Source organism: Nyctibius grandis, chromosome 15 (genome assembly GCF_013368605.1).
Source record: "Nyctibius grandis isolate bNycGra1 chromosome 15, bNycGra1.pri, whole genome shotgun sequence".
In the NCBI taxonomy this organism is placed as follows: domain Eukaryota; kingdom Metazoa; phylum Chordata; class Aves; order Nyctibiiformes; family Nyctibiidae; genus Nyctibius; species Nyctibius grandis.
The window spans coordinates 6,333,049-6,350,877 of NC_090672.1; the positions used below are offsets into that span (position 1 = coordinate 6,333,049).

Here is a 17,829-nt window from a genome sequence, read left to right on the forward strand (position 1 = left end):
ATTTTCTTGCTTGCTTATCCCCAAACTAGCTCAAAAGCACTCTCACGGATTACCCAGGTGGCCCTTTCAACGTGAAGCGGTGCTCCTCCCGCAGCTCAGATGCTCCACTGTGCTGCTTCAGGCTCCAGAGGTGCAAGCTGTTATCATCTAGCAATGTCACCAGCTGGCACTACAAAAACCGCACAACACGTTTTTTTCAGAATCACAATATTAAATATAACACAGTAAATCTAGCAATAAAGTTGCTGCTACATTTCTGCTAAAACAGGACTGAGAAGCCAGCCACAGTTTTTCATAGCGGTGGGTAAACACTGCAGCAATGCCGTTAGCTAACTGTGAGGGATTTCAGGGGAGACAAGAAGTAGCCCAAAGGCTGAAAACCCTCTCCCATAGGACAAAGGCCCAGCTTATCACTGAGGGGGATGACAAGGATTTAGGCTCTTGAAAAAGATCAGTTTATGCTGTAAAGCTCAGCCAGGCAGCTGCAGGCTGTGAGCTCACCACCTTCTCGCTCAGTGTGGTTTGCTGCAACACACCCCAGCTTTGGGTGGGGCTGATACAGTCTACTACACCACACTCCTTGCATTCTTCGTGTCCAACCTCATTCTGGAAGGTTGTGTCAGAGTCCTTTTATGAGCCCAGCCCTGCTGGCTCTGTGTTCAAATTGAAGCATTTTACCTGCTGAAAGCCACACCTGGTGCAACACTCCCCACGGGAGTTTCAGCTTATACCATGGGTTAAGCAAACAGACACCCAAAACTGCCTCAAGAATTAAATCCCTCTCATAAAGAGGCCACTTGTGCTACACTGGGGGCATCAGGCAACAAAACATGTGGCCAAGACACCAGTCTGCCAGTCAAGGGAAGGGAAAGTGGTTAGACAGCCACCAGATATTTGGAAAATTCTGCCTTTCTATTTTTAGTTTGTAGCAATAACTGTTCAGCAATCCCCAGGAGCAAGATTCAATACCCCAAAATACACAAAGGCAACAAGCTTAACAGCAGGCGAGGTTAGCAGGACTGTTTTGAACTCCTGAAAATAATTAAATCAGTTCAGCAGCAGCTACTGTTCTATCTGCTCTGCAGAAGAAAGACCACCCAGTCCTACTGAAAGAATAAGGGCTGCAAAATGAAAAGGAAGTTCTCACTTCTGCAGCAGATTGCCTGAACTATTCTGGCCTTATTACCATTCCTGATATGTTGCTTGAGATAAATGACTAACAGTTACGAACAATAAAGCTACTCTTAAGTTTTACCGAGCATCTCCACAGCAACAAGCACTGTTGAGAGCATAAAATACACTGGGATAAGCATTCCCGACCAAGCAGAATTTAAATATACTTGGTAATTGGAGACCAGTTGCCTGGAACAAATTCAACACTGGTTTAAGAGAGGTCTGTATAAGTTGCAGAGGTACTGAAAATACACTTACCTGATCAGGTATAAAGTGAATCTGCATTACAGTATTATTTTCTTCATGTAAACCCATGAACTCCACCCCAGGAGCACCATATCTGAAGAGTTCGTTGAGGATCTACAGTATTTAAGATGACCTACAGCTACAATTAATTGATAAGAAGCTTGCTAGCAAGTAAGATGAAAAGAGATTACTTTGAAACCACATTAGTGATCTGGACTGAAAAGAACCAATGCAAATCTACTTTGATTTTATATGCTTGTGGCAGGTTACGCACACTACAGGAGAACATGGAAGTTTACTTCATTCTTTGAGCATATGCAGAAGAGGTGCCCGGACCCTGTTTTTTCTCAGAGATGTTTAGTGGTTTCCCAGACACTACAATCCTGCTTAACTAATTTGTAACCAAGAGACAGATGGCTACCGCCAGCATGTGGAGTCCAGCCTCTGAACACAAACAACACCAGGAATGAATGATTAAGCAGGCAGAGAGAGCACCGACTTTTCCTTTCTGCACTGATATGCCTGTTTTACAGCTTGCCTAGCTGGTATCGTGCCATGGGAATCACCCCAGTGCCTCGCGTATACACAAAAATCGGACTGGACATCGTTAGGTAAAAAAAAGTCGCCACCTTCAATGTTTAGGTCTTTAATGTCTGGATGGTCAAAAACTTGGGAAGCTAAAAGCATTTCTGACTTCAGTTTTAACCTTTGAAATAGAATTGCTTTAAAAAAACAAAAAGAAAAAGGAACCCTGCTCCAAATATTTAAACAACTCTGGAATTTACAACATGAAGGATTGCTAAACTTAGGCCAGATCTAGTCTGACCTTCTGCACAGCAAGAGCAGAGTCTTGTCAGATATCTGCATCAGCTCAGCTTCTGTGTGAGCTATAGTTCAGCCCTCGGCAAGATAATCTCATTCTGATCAGACAAAAATGACTTCAAACCTAGGCAAACTGTTCCAATGTTCCAGTAACCCTTGCCTGCAAATTTATACTTAGTCTAACTTTTTACAGTGTCTTCAAAGTTGCACATTCTGATGTGGTCAGAAAAGTCCAGCCAAAGTTGTTCAAAAGGATACAGTTTGATGGCTCCCGATCGCGTTCCAATGGCCATAAGGCGGAGAAAGGGGCTGTAGCCCAGTGCACTGGGTTGATGGGGAAATCCATGTTCCACAGTCTGATAGAGAGAAAGAAAAATCATGATCAACAGCATGTTTCATGGGCATTGTTGTATACAGATAAAAACCAGAAGTTAAATATGGCATGGCAGTCTGAAATACAGCACTTAATGGCAGCTTTTTCTGTTGAAAAGTGTTCAAACACAGGTTAGATTTGCTGAACAACAGCCTAAGGATGAACCTATTCCAAGAACCCCTGGCTCCGCAGCCAGGATGTGCAGAAGTGTAACAGAAACGAAAGAAATATTCTGAAAACAGTAACCCAAGCAGCTCTTTATGTTGATTATAAATAATTCTGCATAAGCACAGCTTACCCAGTCACCACAATACACTCCATCACTCCACATCAACTTTACTTCTGTAAACCAACTGCTCAGCACAATTTCAAAGTCTGACACAATTACTGCGTATCGGAAGGTCAGCTACGTCTGCCAAATTCCACACAGGTCAGCCTTTGTGACCTCCTCTTGTTGGCTGACATCAAGAAATGGTGCAAAGCTATGAAGAACTACTGAGTGAACGTCAGTGCTCACCAAGAAAACTAAACACATTTCCTATGGGGCAGTCAGGAAAACTCATGTAACTGATACCCATTTTCCAGAGGCAGCACAGGAGCACTGGAATTTAATGAGAGCAGGAGCCTGCGAGGCCCCCTCAGACTAATTCAAAGCCATTTGGTAATAAAAAGGTGTCAGTCACTATCATGGGTATTGTCACTATCAGTCACTATCATGTGTTGCTTGGCCTTAGTGGCTTCCTTAAAGTACAATTTACACTGCACCATGAGGAAGATATAGAGCATGTTGTACACACCACACTTAGCATGGCTGATGCATTTACACACTATGGAATAATATTCTGCCATACTTACAGGATGAAACGAAGCTGCTTGTAAAATAGCTCAGTCAAGTTTTTAGAAGAGTTAATGTTCAGCTATTATCATTGTTTAGACAAAACAAGTATGCATGAGTGTTCAACAACATACAGCCATGCAAGGATACAGCCATGCAAGGAGGGATCTGTGTGCCCAAAGATTAACAGGGCTACTTCCTGGAAAACGTTATCCTTACAGTCCCAGCTTCTGGAAAATCTCTTCTTCTAAGGCAAGCTGGTCAGCTACAGAATAGGAATTTGTTACAAAACAGTCTAAGGACCACTCACACAGGAAAAAAAATTAGAAGAATAAGCAGAGAACCCTCCATCTGAAGTAAGCACTTGCACCTCACTCCCATCCTCATTTCCATCATGTCTTTGAGACAGAGCTACCACATCACTTGGCTTTATGGTTTATTCAGCCTAAAAGTAACACCTGGACTTTATTTCCTGCATAGTGATTTCCCAACTTAATCCCTTGCAGTAGAATCAAATAAAGCCAGTTTCATTTCTGTGGTCTTGCCATTAGCCTGAGGTGCTTCCAGCTGCTACAAAGTAGTTTAATGCCCTTTTACTGTTCCTGCTCACAGACACTGGCATAAGAGGATAAGGCTGACTCCATAGTCTGCCAGATTGCTTCAGTTTTAGCCATTTGATCACAATTCATAAATTGTAAAAACAGACCTCCTTCCTCTAAATCACCCCAGCCTCAGGTCCTATTAGGGAAGATGAGCCATTTTAGAAGATATACAATCAGAAATATTGGAACATTTCCCCATTTTCTGCTTGCCAACTCATAAGACTGGGCAAAGGAGTAGTTATTAATTTTTAACCTTTTATATGTAGTAAATTAAGATTAGTACTACTGGCTCCAAGACCACTGAGTTTATTTGCCTTTATGATAATCTCCAGCCTTACATATTTATATTCTAAGAAAGTCATTTAAGTGTTGTTTGTAGTATTAATAACAAATTTTGAGAAGTCAATCTTTTTCATATCACCCTTGAAGTTGTTGCTAGCCAACCTTTGCTTAGCTACACATACAAAACTTCCTAGAGGAGACTGTACGAAATTAGGAATTTATCTATGGACTCAGAATTGAAACAGGGCAGTTTTCTAACCCAGCACAGGCAAAGAGGAATTTCACTATACCATGATAGCTACTGAGACAACCTAGTTGTCAAAGTTGTGGGAGTATGAAGCTATGATGTACAATTCTGGGAAGAAGATTCAAAGGTAACATGTTATCTTAACAACAAATCAGACACTTAGTTGAATCAGGTGTAGCATGGGCAGTAGACACCATTCCACTCTCCCCCAAAACATAGTGAGGAACTTCTTAGGGAGACACCAGTGTAATTCCACTGTTAGTTTTAGTGTCAACTTGTTCACAGTCACTGCACTGTCATGTCATCAGCACAACTAGGTGCCGTTTTCAATGAAACATCAATTAGAATCTGTGTTTATTCTGCGATTTCTTCCAGCTCAGAAGATAAGGCTTTAGCCATAATTCTCATAATAGAAAACTATGACTTATACAATACTGTACTGCCTGTTAGGAAGCTGTCAACACTAGCCTTAATATTGGCCTAATTATATCTTGTTTTGATGTGCTAATTTGTAAACACATTAGACAAGTCAATAAAAGCTCTAATTTTCAAGTATGAGATCTATGAACTGCATAACCAAGTGTGTACCATTCAGTAACAATAATAGGAGGGTAAGTTTTTCTCCAGGTTTTCCTTCAATAGAAAATGTAAAGTACCCCCCATCCCACAGACAAATTTGCAAAAGCTACAGTAACTACTACATCCAGGAGTAAACTGTTAGTAATAGAAGGCCACTGCAGAAAATAGTACCACATGTAGAAGCACAAGAAGAGAGTATCGATAACAACCACAGTGTATTACACAACTGCTTATGCAGTAAAGTAAATGTACTAATGGTTTCTGATAGCTCTGAATCGTCAACCAAGATGCCCATAAGGTGTAACGAAGGTAACTCCTATGTCATTAATTTGTTTCTACAGCCAGGCAAGAAGGGCATCAGGGTGGCTGTTTAGCTGTATTTGACACCACCAGGGCCAGCCATTCACATCCACTCTACTGACTACCCAGATCTTTTTCTTCTGCTTATTTACACCCAGTTGTTAAATCACATCAAGTCAGCTTTTCGGCTGGCCTCCTTTCCTCCCTGCTCTTGGGCAGCTTTCATCAGCCAATCCTTTCACCTGCTCAGCAGGTAAACCCAGCAAGGGGGAGCAAGGGGGGCAGAAGGCAGGAGAGGTTACAATGGGGCCTTTCAGCAGAGCTGAAATAAGAAACTAGAGTGCCCACAATGCGCCCTCCTTCTCAAAAGGACCTTTGTTTCTTTGAGAAAAGGTAGGAGCTTTCGTTTCATTTTCCTCAGACCACAGATTTGTCAGACTCAGTAAAAGTAAGCCTGATGTCAGCAGCATTAATTAACAGAAATGCTTCATGTCAGTCATGTTCACTGCAGGAAAAACGTGGCCAAACTTAACAGTTGTTCCCAGCCCACACTAAAGCTGTGCAGATGAAATTCAGTGCTGTCTTCCTGCTTTCATTTCTCTCCGCTTCTCCTCTCAGATTGTTTTATGACAAAGCAGAGACAAACCCAACCACAGGCAATACAAACCCTGTACGTTTCTTAATACATCTTTTGAAGAAACAATGAAGCCTGTATGTTTTAAATCTACTTTGCATAGACACTAATTCAGATTTAAGGTAAGCTATCCATCACACCCATTAGCAAAGGGTTAGGAAGACTGAAAAGATGGGAAAAAACACAAAGCCGTAAATTAAATGCAATGTTCCCAGTTTGGTAACATTCAGCTGTAAGACAGGCTGGTTCACCTGTGTGTTACCCATCATCTTGTCTGACAATGCCAGCCTGAACATGTTTGTTCTGCAGGGCTTGGACTGAGCCAAAGGCATCCAAATACTACTTCTAAAAGCAGGATAAACTTAAAGAAGGAGACTGCCAAGTCCACATACCTTATCCTTCATTCTATCCGCTGAGCTAAAAACAGATTCTTGCAACAGGTACACACAAGTATGGGAAGTTCTTACTCATACAGAGAAACAGATATGCAAAGCTAAGTGACTAGCAGAATTTAGGAAGGTGTTTTTTGAAACAAATATAAGTTTGAGGATACTTTGAAGAGCTAGTCCGGTGGTTAACCTGTCCTTTAAAACCATCTGGACCACCTCTTATCTGAAACAGAAATGCAAGAGGGAAACAGTAAAATAATCACAACCTATTTATACTTGAGGGAGTAAACAAAAAAAAAAATCCACCACCACCAATTAAAAAGACTTCTTAAATTGAAGTCCATTACTAGGTCATCAGGGCCAAATACATTCCACTACGTTAACACTAAACTTGTGTGGCATCATGCATTCATACCCAACTTCAGCGTAAACAATAAAATGAGGGCAGGAATCCCCAGCACTTTCAAGGTACAGACCTTCCATTTAGTCACTACCAGCATCACACACCGAAGAGGTGCAAATACAGCATGCAATTTCTCTGATCAGCAGCTTCATATTCCCACAAAATATTTCCCAAGCAGGTTCTTAACCAGAAGTGTTTCAAAGACCTCAAATAACAAGTGTCAAAGACCTCAAATAACAAGTGTTTAAAAACTTGCTTACCAGCACTTATGTGCTTGCTTTACTAGTACGTTAGACAAGGATAGTCTTGGCACAGAAAGTACTATGTTTCTTGGTTCCTTGAAGCCACAACCTTTAACAGGTCAGAATTAAGGTCTGACTTTCCCAGATCTTCTCAGTCTACCTAGCTATGAGAAGATGTTTATTGTATCAAAGGGTAGAGGCTTTCAAATGATCCATTATCTCTGGAAATACTGGAATGAGACACACAAGACTTGGAAAAAAAACAAACTTCAAGAAAGAAAAAAGTATAATATAAAAGATTCTGGTATAATGTAATGGTATAATGTTCATTCCCTTTCCGATTCTTGTTAGAAAAGAACAAGTTACTGTGGCTTAAAAGTGCAAATGCATTTTGCAAGGCCTTTAATTACAAAGTTGTTAATAAGAGTAAACCATTAGGAAGTGTCCGAAGTAGTCGCCTCCCTAGAAACAAATGCAATATTTACCTTCAGGATTGAATCAAATGGAGTCACAAATCCTGATGCCAACTTCTAATATATTTGGAAGTTTCCCTCTGCTGCAAAAGCTAGTTCTTTCTACCCTGTTTTGCATCATCCAAATTAGTCTGTCTCTGGCAGGTAAAGTTTAGCCAAACATTCTCATATGGCTCATAAAAGAAAGGTACATTCAAGGAAGAGACATCCCTGAAATACCAAAGGTTTTTCCAAGGTATATACAATTTTATACACTTATAAGCAATTCTGACCCATCCCTGAGATGTCTTTTCTGAAGCTGACATTGCATTCAGCTAAAGGCACGTAACTCAATCCTGGTCTTCATTTACTGAAATTTTTACTGCACCTGCACAAGCATTTCCTCATAGTAGCAAGGAGAAAATAGGCCTGAAGCACTTTTGAGTTCCTTCTGTCTCCCCACTGGGAGGGAGGTATGCATGGAGATGGTGTGGTTTAGTACCAAATTACATTAAATCATTCATCTCAAATATCCAAAGTTCCACTTTAAGTATATATCTACACTAGAATTTTAATGAATCAAGGAGGTTATTTCCTAGGCTGACTTCATTTATCCATTATACTTTTCAGAAAAATTTCATTTAAACCTTGGAAATACAAAACCTACAAATATATTTCTGATATCTAATGAAGGTATAAGTAGCCATTAGCCTAACAATGAATTAATACTAGGCATTTACAAAGATGAAAGCACTATGTTCCTGGCCAGAGCTCAAAAGAAAAATGCCCAGAGTGCTGGATAGATAGCATAGCCATTGCAGTTTCCTCTTCACAGAGGAAAGGAAAAAAAGTAGATACAGATTCAGACTAAGATAATAGCAAATTCATTATTAATGGCCATTGTGCTGCCTAGGTGCTGCCACATTTCTACCACATACTTTTAAATTCACCTTTAAAACCAGAGGTATACTTATAAACCCAAAGTATAATCACAGATGAAGAACTCTGGCTTCAGCTGCATCACAAGCTGTGGCTTATGCATATCTTTAGAAAAATGTTTACTTTCATAGCAGTACTGCAAAGACTACCTATAACACAAGTAGTCACAGCATGTAGCAGAACAAACTACAGAACACTCGGAGTATATAAAATCTGCTGCAAAGATCTCTTCTTTCAGCAAGTGCCACTCATCATCGTGACAATATCCTTTTTCTTAAAAATGAAAGCCAGAATTGAGAACATGCTCGTGAGCTTGAAGAAAACTAGGCAGGCACATTGGGGAAAAAAAGGACAGAATTGAAAAAGAGAACAAACCACCTCTCCTAAATTTAACTTTTCCACCCACACTCGAGTAGTTTATCCTTCCCTTTACACCGTGCAGTGGCTCAGGACAGACTTGCCTTGCACACACATGCCTTCAAGTTTGAGGAAAGCACAGTACCTTGTTAAACTGGAAAAGGTCGCGTTTAAGCCTCTCTCTCACTGGATCATGTCCGGGTCTTAAGAACCTTCTCATCTTCCTCGCTGTAGTATCTTGGCACCAAAAATCCTAACAAAAAAAAAAAAGCAAAGCCACATAAACAAAAGCAGCCTGAGAAGCAAGAAGTAGGTTATTGATTTTGGTTTAGCAGGTAACACAAATCAGCCAGAGCAGAATGAGACAACATCGCTATCGAGTAACTACAACCTGATACCACCACAGAGCAGCATCTCTGGTGCAGGACTTAAACAATACCATTTTCACATTGCTAAAGCAAACCAGTACAGATAAGCCAAGATGATTTTAAAAGAGTTTTTACACTTGGCCATTTTGTGATCACTTCATTAGACCTTACCCAAAGAAGAGGCAAGCAAAACTGCAGCATTTGCATAAACATTTATTTAGACAAACCCAATCTAAAGGCTAACCCCCAGGCTCACAGGCATTATTGACTAGTATCAGTTTTCACCCCAGGTAACCCTCCAGCTATTGAGCTAAAAAGAGAAAGAATCACATTTTCAGCTCTCTCCATGGGTACGGCAGAAAGGGCACTGTGCTGCCTGCAGGGCAGCTGCATTAATTATTAACTTGCTTTTGTAAAATATCAAGCCTAACTCCCTGCTCAAGGTGGGGGTAGGGGAAGGAAATCTTGCACCTGCAGTTCAATGTGCAGCTAGAAGCACAAGCCTTTCAGTACATCTCACTGCCCTGTCTCTCACAGCACCAGGAGGATCCAAGCAGGACTAATTAGATCTGACTTGCAACCTAGCAATCACACTGGGGATACGAGGTTACAGCCTCATATTCTGTACAGCTCAAGAGATTCTTTGTCACATCTCCCCTCTGCAGAGGTGCTAAGTGGCAAGTAAAACTCTGCCAACTCAAGAGCAAAGGTTTGAATCACATCCTGAGAACTTACCTTGGTATAAGTGCTCCTGCCTGCCCTGGCCATCTTTCACAAGCTCATTTCCAGTGTACAGACAGCTCAGCTGTTCATGAAGCAGCTACTGGCCACTCCAGTCAGTATTTTGTTTTAATTTGTTGGACAGGAAATTATAGAAATACACCAGTTACTCTGTACACAACATAAGTGCATAGTGAGGACCAGAACTTCTGAGGTGTAGTGAAGAATCAGTATAGATATTCTATAGCAACCCATCATCAGAAGAGGCACATACACACATACAGCAAGGTGGGGAGCAGTGGGGAGAAGGCTAGTGTCGCAAGGGAAAGAGAGGGACCAGGAACACCAAAGGGACTGTCAAGTGAACAGAGGGCCTTGGGCCCTTGTTCAAACTGTGCAGCTGGAGGGTGATTGAAGGAAGAGCTTTCACAGCCTATCTGTATAGATGGGAGTAGAAGAGCTGGCAAACAAGGTGGTTGTCTGTGTGTTCCTGCCAATAACGATGGTCTTTGGCTAATGACTTAAATCAACCAGCCATTCCCAAGGCACTTAAATTGTTTTTCAAATGGTTTCTAGCAAGGTCTTACCAGCTGTGAAGGACCAAAAAAAGGGAAAATGGTATTATAAACAGCATGCTCCATAGCCATATTTTAAGAAGTCCCTTCAGAAACTCCCTGAGCTAGAACTTGTACCTCTTTGTTGCATTATTCCCCTTTTACCTTTCCTGCTCACACTCCAAAATCTCCAGCCACCCACACAGTCCTGTCCGGAGCTCCCCAAGAGGACTGAATGCAGTCCTCGTTCAGAGGACCAGAGATCACATCAGCACCACGAGCCTGAGTCACTTAGTCCCTACCTAGAATCACTAGCATCTCCACTCACCACTGTGAAAAGTGGCTCTGCGCAGGCAGCCACAGGCATCTGTGCTCATGAACCACGCCATCAGCACATGCAGGGGTGAAGAATATGCCCAGAAACACATAGAGCAGGGGACGCCAAAAAAGAGAGGAAGAATAAAAGTGTAGTTTACTTGGAAAGTATATCCTTCTACAATGATTTAGGTACCTCAACTAAAATTTCAAAAACTGTATCAGATCATAAGTCTTCTTTCACCAGACATTCCTGAGAAAAAGAGGGACAGAGTTACACAAGGTTATATTTACTCTAAGTTAGCAAAAGCTACAGAGCAGTGACAAGCTGCTGTGCTATGCAAGGAGAGCATATCACACCCATGTATAACACAGTTTGCCCTTAGCCAGACAAGGAAAGGAAAGTGCCAAAGAGACGCACCCTTTCCCACTGTCAATCAATATCCTGGACCTGTTAAACTAGGCAAACCCACAGAGAAACTCTGCTAATTATCCTCCCCACTTTAGAGAAGAGACCTCCTCAGCTGTGACAGCAGAGACAAACTCACAAGGAAAGTAAGGAGAATAGTGGGCTTGATTTGAAAGAGACACAACTTTATATTTAACACCCTGTTATAATCTTTTATCCTGAAATATTAATTGCATCTAGAAACATGCTGTTTTAACCTGCTTATGCAAGAGATCTAACATTCACACTCCAGCCCACAACAACTTGCTCAACTGGCTAAGGAGCATAGTCGTTCAGAATCAAGCAGTAACTCACTTGAAGAAACGTCATCCTGGCAAGCTGATGTGTCCATTACAATCAGAGAAAGCACGCTACAAAAGTCATCTCTCATTGACTTGTAACAGGGTTCCATGCCTAACCAAAGACTTCCCGAGTGTCACAGTATGGGAAGAGATGAGAGGAAAACAGGTTTTGAGCAAAGGCAAGGAAGGAACGGTGAAGAGAATGGCATCCACTGTAGCACAGGTTATCCAAGCGAAATTATTATTACAAGTTTACAATGCTCTTCTCAATTAGAAGAATTTTCAGTACAATAAGCAAGTGCCTTTTCCAATTCTAGAAAAACAAAGATTCCACAATATGTATAATCTTACCTTCCAGATGCACATTTACATATTAGCAGGCCAGTTTCTCTCCCACCCACCTTCAGTGTCTTACATAAAACTCCAGTCCCATGTGCTCTGCAGTTATCTGCCAGTCAGCATTTGCAACCATATGGTAACAGTTGTGGCTACCAGTAGCCGGAGAGGAATTCTCCAGTAGCCTCTGAAGCCATGCCAGGTCTGCATGTATCTAATGTTCTTATTTCCAGGGAAACAATTCTTCAGGCTTTCAAAGATGAGCCTTTTACCAGAAACTATGTGCAACAGTCTCTTTTTCTAAGATGCATTGAGGTCAGTTGTTTATAGGCAACAACAGCCCAAGGCTGACTCAATCCCATTTTTGCCCAATTACATAGACACCTGACAGCAAAGCTCAGAGTGCCCTGTACATTGAGCTCCTGCCACTTCGTTAGCTGAATGCTTAGCTAAATATGATGAGGTACCTTTTTTCACCTCATTTGATTAGATCCAGCCACAAAACAAAAGCTCTTCGTTATTCATATAGAAAGGCAATGAAAGCATGAGTTGTAAGATGCTCCTGTTTTCAATCACAGACTAAGGAGCAGTTAACATCAAAACCAGATTTCCTTCTGGCTTCCTTGCTCAGTTCCGTTCATTTTAGATGTTGAGATTTATGGCAAGTACACATGCCACGTCTCATGACAGACCCATACTCAATAGAAGACCAAATGCTTCTTTCCAAGAGAAGCATTAATTATTCCTCACTGCTGTGTATTAGCAATCCCATCAGAGCTCCATGTTTTGCTTTGTCTTCATTGCTTTTGGAGGCAGCAATGTGTTTTGATGCCCATGCCCAGCTTCCTGGGACACTCCGGATTTTCTCCATCAACTTGGCATGGGCTGGAGGGGAATCACCCTTTGCAGAAATTTGTTGCAATTTTTGCTTATGTCCTCCCACAGCAGCAAAATTTCCAGCCAAAACTATAAGAGAACCAATGTTGTAAGTCCCAATTACACAAGTTAATCCAGTCTTACAAAATGAGGAAGCCCAGGTCAGAAATTTTTACTACGTAGACATATTAAGTGTGGATATGGTCCCAAGTTAACCCCACAACAAAAACATACCCATAATGAGTTTATTTTGCTCACGTAGGAGAGTTGCAAGGTACCATCTGTGTGCTTCCCTTCCTCGGCAACCTTGACTCAACTTGAACAGGTTTTCAATGGGATAAGGTCCAACAGCTTGCTTTTTCAAATGCCATCACGTATCTCAAGAACTCTTAAATCTTGCCTTGCTTTAGGTCTCCTTTTCATTCCTTCCTCATCACCCCTTCCTGCTTACAGGTCCTTAAAGGGAGAACTTCTGCCTATGCATCTGATAATACTTTATCAACCCCGCTAAAATAAAAGAGGCCTTATCAACAAGCTTTGTTTGAACTACAAGCAGTTAGTGCTCCTATAACAAACAGTTACCGCCATGGCTTGTCTGAACTAGGTTTCCTCCTGCACCCAGAAGTTTGCCTTGTTCCTGTTTCCAACAGTCAGCAGCAACAGAACAGAGGCTGGATCGATTGCACAGGAAAAAGCTATACATTAGCACCAATGAGCTCTCGACAAGAAAAATGATCAAAGCATCATTTCAATACTAGCCTTACCAAGTGTATCGATTACAGGATCCATCAGACTCATCAGACATGACTCACTGTGAAATTACAAGTTTAAGAACACTTTTAGCTTGAAATCACTGAAACAACCCCTAACTAATCTTTAACTGGGCTGTCACTGTAAAGTTCATCTCTACAGCCATGCTCAGCTGTAACACACTGTCAAGACAGATACTCAAGAAGAAAGCACAAGCCAAGCAGAACAGCTAGAGGAAGGGACAGAACAGTTGCAGTATGTGGAAAGCTCAGAAGTGTAAGATACCACCCCCTTTTCCCAGGAGAAGGCTTCACCAGGAAGATGCTCTAACAACATTAATCTCAGTTTAATGAGGCCATGCAGAGATCTCCCTTACACAACACAACTGCTGCTCAACTGCTCGCCCTCCAGCACTCGCAGTTTTATAAACAGGAAAGTGCCCAGATGCACCTCGCATACAGTAGTCAGGCGCTAGCAGAGAGGTAAACCAAACGACCTCCCTGTAAAAAGGATTTATTTTTGTGAACCTGGAGAGATAGACAGCAAAATGAACAACTGTACATACTGTGTTAACGCTACGTGCGGGTGGCTGCCCTCCCAAACCACAGAAAATATTAAATAAAAGATCAGAGAGAGATTCCCCAAGAACTCTTGGAAAATAATTGAGAACCAATCATACAAATCGGGCAGGTTCATGTACTTTCACAGCTTTGTGCTTGGAGTTACCAGGGACTGCCCACTTGCAATGAATTTACTAATTGTGCAAACCTTGTGTGTCATTATGACTTCTATTGTGTTTTCCTTGTCATGGGAGCATGACAACATGAAGTTTCCAAATGCCACAGCAGAACAAAGTCTTTGCACTGAACAACATTATTGCACATGATGCAAAACTCTTTGTACACTTCTATTAAGAAGCACGATTCAAACGGGAGAGTGGCTTGTAACTTTGGAACAGCGTTTTACACCAAGCACAGTGGGTCAACGGAGTAAACCACAAAAGCATTTGCTTCCTAAAGCAACACAAAGAGATCTAGCTAGAAGAAGCTTTAGATGAGAATTGGAGTTTCCATAGAATTTCTGCACAAAAATCAAACTTTTTAGCTACCACCAGTCCCTCCTTTGATAAACTATTTTAAAGAAAGATCAGGCTACTAGCAGTATCACATACTTTTATCGACATGTACTAACTGCATTACATTATATATGTTTAAAACCTCTTACTCTTTGACATCTCTCAAGCCTCTATGTCAGCCAAGAAGAAACCACACCTCTTCCATAAGCAATTCCCAGTAATAATCACATTACTGTACCAAAAAGCCCCTAGAAGATATAGGACTCTCAACTTAACTCCAATAATTTTATTCGGTTAGTAGTTACAGCAGACGTAATTTGTTCAAAACCAAATAAAAGATGTCCTTCAGCACCATCCTGTGAAGATGTTGGAGAACTCTTCTCCCTTTTCAATACTGTAAACTAAATGGAGCCCCTCAAGTGGCTACAAGCAGCACTGAGCAGGATTAGGAACTGCTTACTACTTGCACAGATCACCCATGTCCCCTCCGTGGGCCAGGCTGGCTGTACAAGGAACGTGCCAGGATGCACGGAGAAGCCTTGGGACGTACCACCGCTTTGCATTCCGCTTGCCAGAAGCACCAGCTCCCCGACTCAAAGGTAAAATCACCAGCCAGCTGCTTTGTGCATACAGCTTCACCTGGGACTTGGTAAAGCAAGATATTCCAGTTGACAGAAGCACTCTCAGGTGACTACAAAGAGCAGCATTCCCCATCAAGTAACACGTTACAACGGACAACTTTTATTACCTCAGTGAAGCTGTCCTCTTACCTTGTCACTATCCTCACATGAGCATAAAGCTTTGTGCCACCACACTGCAGAAACCCAGACCCAGAAGTCTACTTCAACGGCTCTACGCCATTAACAACGCTAAATATAAATACCCAAAACTTCCTTCAAAGCCAAGGTTAAGCCTCACCTCCGGCAGAGATGTCAGTAACCAGACTGTTACCATGCCACAGCTGCACAGAAACCTGAGACAAAGGCTAAACAACTCGTTTCACCTGCTTGCCGCCTGTTAGAAGTAAGGTGCTTACAACTTTGGGGAGGAAAAAAAAAACCAGTAACATGATATATTTAATATGGGCAGGGATTTGAAGGGAAAAAGAAAATGTTAACAGAGTGTCACCAAGGAGACATTGCCATTCTTACTGATCACATCTGCTTCGAGCCAGGCGTGGCAGACGGAGCCCTACAAGGCCAGGTTGCAGCAGGGACATCGCCCACGGCAGGACGAGGCTGAAGCCGTGCGAGGGGCCACTCCGGGCCGGCTCCCGAGCGGCCGCGGCTCTCGCAGGAGCTTCCGCGCCGGGGCCGTTCCCAGCAGCCCCCCGAGGGGGCTCAGCGCCCCGGCCCGCACCCGCCCGCCCGCCCCGAGAGCCAAACCAGGAAGTTCTGGAGCCGGCGGCCACGGCCGCGACCTCCGCCAGCAAATCCCAGGATGTGAAGCTGCCCCGCGGTGCCCCTCGGCTGCGCGCCGCGGCCAGAACAAACACAGAGCGTCAAACTTGATAAGCAAAAAGGCAAACGAAACCCCAAACAAACCCAACCCCTCAACGCCGGTGCTTGAAGTTTGATGGGCGAGCCAAGGCCGGTGTCCCGGGGAGCGCTGGGGCACGGGGGCTTCAGGTGTGGGCAGCCCCGATGAGTCCGGGCCGGCGCCGGCAGCCGGAGGGCGCGGGCACCCGGCGAAACGGACCCCCCCGGGGGCGGAGGAACCGGCCAGCACCTGCCGGCCCCGCCGGAGGGATCCCGGGAGCAACCCCGGGGGGCGCCGCAAAGCCCGGGGCGGGGGGGGGGGGTGCCGCCCCGGCCCGCCGCAGCGAGCCCTGCCGGGGCCGCGCTGGCCGGACGCCCCCCGTGAGGACCCCCCGCCCTCCGCGGAGCCTGTCCCGCCGGGCCGCCCCCGGTCCTGCACCCCCCGCGGAGCCCCAGCGAGCCGCGCTCACCTGCGGGGCCTGGAGCCGGGCCGCCCCGGCCTCGCTCCGCTCCGCGCCCGCTCCCCGCTCGCCTGCGCGGCGGCGGCGGCCTCCCTCCCTGGGCACCTCCGGGAGGGGTGCGGCGGGGCGGGGCCGCGCCTACAAACCGCCCCCACGGGGCGGGGCCGCACCGATACAAACCGTCCTCCTGGGGCGGGGCCTCGCATGCAAATTAAGCTGAGCCACGGCCTCTCCTCCCTTTCATGAATAATTCAGCACGCCGCTCGCTCGGAGCCAATCAGAAAGCGGCCGCGCTGCCGAGCACACCCCGGCCCCGGCGGGCCCAGACACCGCGCACCGGCCGAGGGCAGCGGTAGCGGGCCGGGAAAGCCCGCTCCCATGCCGTGTCGGGCCCCCTCCTCCCGGCCCTGTTCGTCCGCCAGCCCCGCGAGGAGCAGGGACTCCTCACAAAGCCGAGGGAAGGGGCCAACCTGCCTGCAAAAAAAGAGAGTGGGGAAAGGCTTAACGGAAAGCAGAAGCCTGAGCTGAAAAGAGCCGCACAACTGCCCCTGTCCTGCCACAGAGCCTGGCTGCAGCCAGTCCGTGTCCTCCTGCAGGGAACAGCAGCTAAACAAGGCATCAGTAGTTACATGGAGTGCAATGGCAGTGCAAGGTCTCTCGACCTTTCTGCACCCACGCAAAAGCTGGCAATTACCTCTGACAAGGGGCCAGCAGCGGTCAATGTTTCAGCCAAGCTTCCAAAAGTGATGTTTTTCAATTAAAATATTCATTTCTGTCATCTTCTTGCAACATCCAGCCGATCTGCATCGCAGGCCAAAATGAAGCAGCGGTATCAGTCTGCATCATAATCCCATCCTGGTAAAGGCACCATCAGATGTTGTGGTGCTGAGCAAGGCAGCCACAGTTTCTCAATCCTCCCTGCAGTGGTTATTAAAGTGTAATTGTTTTGTGCTGAATCAGGGAGTCTCTGCCCCAGCGAAAATCACTGGGTGGCTCTTGTGGAGTTCATCGATACAATTCCACCTTGGCATAAGCAGATGAGACTGAACAGGAGTGAGTTTGACCTAATTCCAGGACAAACGTGAGCCCTGTAGGTCAGGCTGGAGCTCTTCTGGCTACGCCTGTTCTTAGAAACTCTCTTCCCACTGTCTTTAATCTGCAAAACAGTCTGGGAGAATGCTGAGGGCACAGACTGGAGCTGCCAACGACCCCAGCGTTTGAAGAGTACTATGAGAGCAAAGGAAGAAAAGCAAGGAGAGGGTGTGCGGGAG

General features: G+C 44.4%; 1 protein-coding gene across 2 annotated transcripts in view; it reads right to left on the reverse strand.

Moving 5' to 3' along the window:
• The window catches only part of LLGL2 (LLGL scribble cell polarity complex component 2), a 33,397-nt gene extending 16,745 nt beyond the window's left edge, over nt 1–16,652 (reverse strand). For both annotated transcript variants that reach the window (XM_068413067.1, XM_068413065.1), the window contains exons 1-5: nt 16,568–16,652; nt 9,021–9,128; nt 2,500–2,597; nt 1,432–1,513; nt 54–169 (exon numbers count right to left, since the gene is read on the reverse strand). In XM_068413067.1, the coding sequence (XP_068269168.1) occupies nt 54–169; nt 1,432–1,513; nt 2,500–2,597; nt 9,021–9,095 (371 nt within the window). In that variant the 5' untranslated portion in view covers nt 9,096–9,128; nt 16,568–16,652. The remainder of the gene's footprint in view (nt 1–53; nt 170–1,431; nt 1,514–2,499; nt 2,598–9,020; nt 9,129–16,567) is intronic.
• Nucleotides 16,653–17,829: the final 1,177 nt, after the last annotated feature.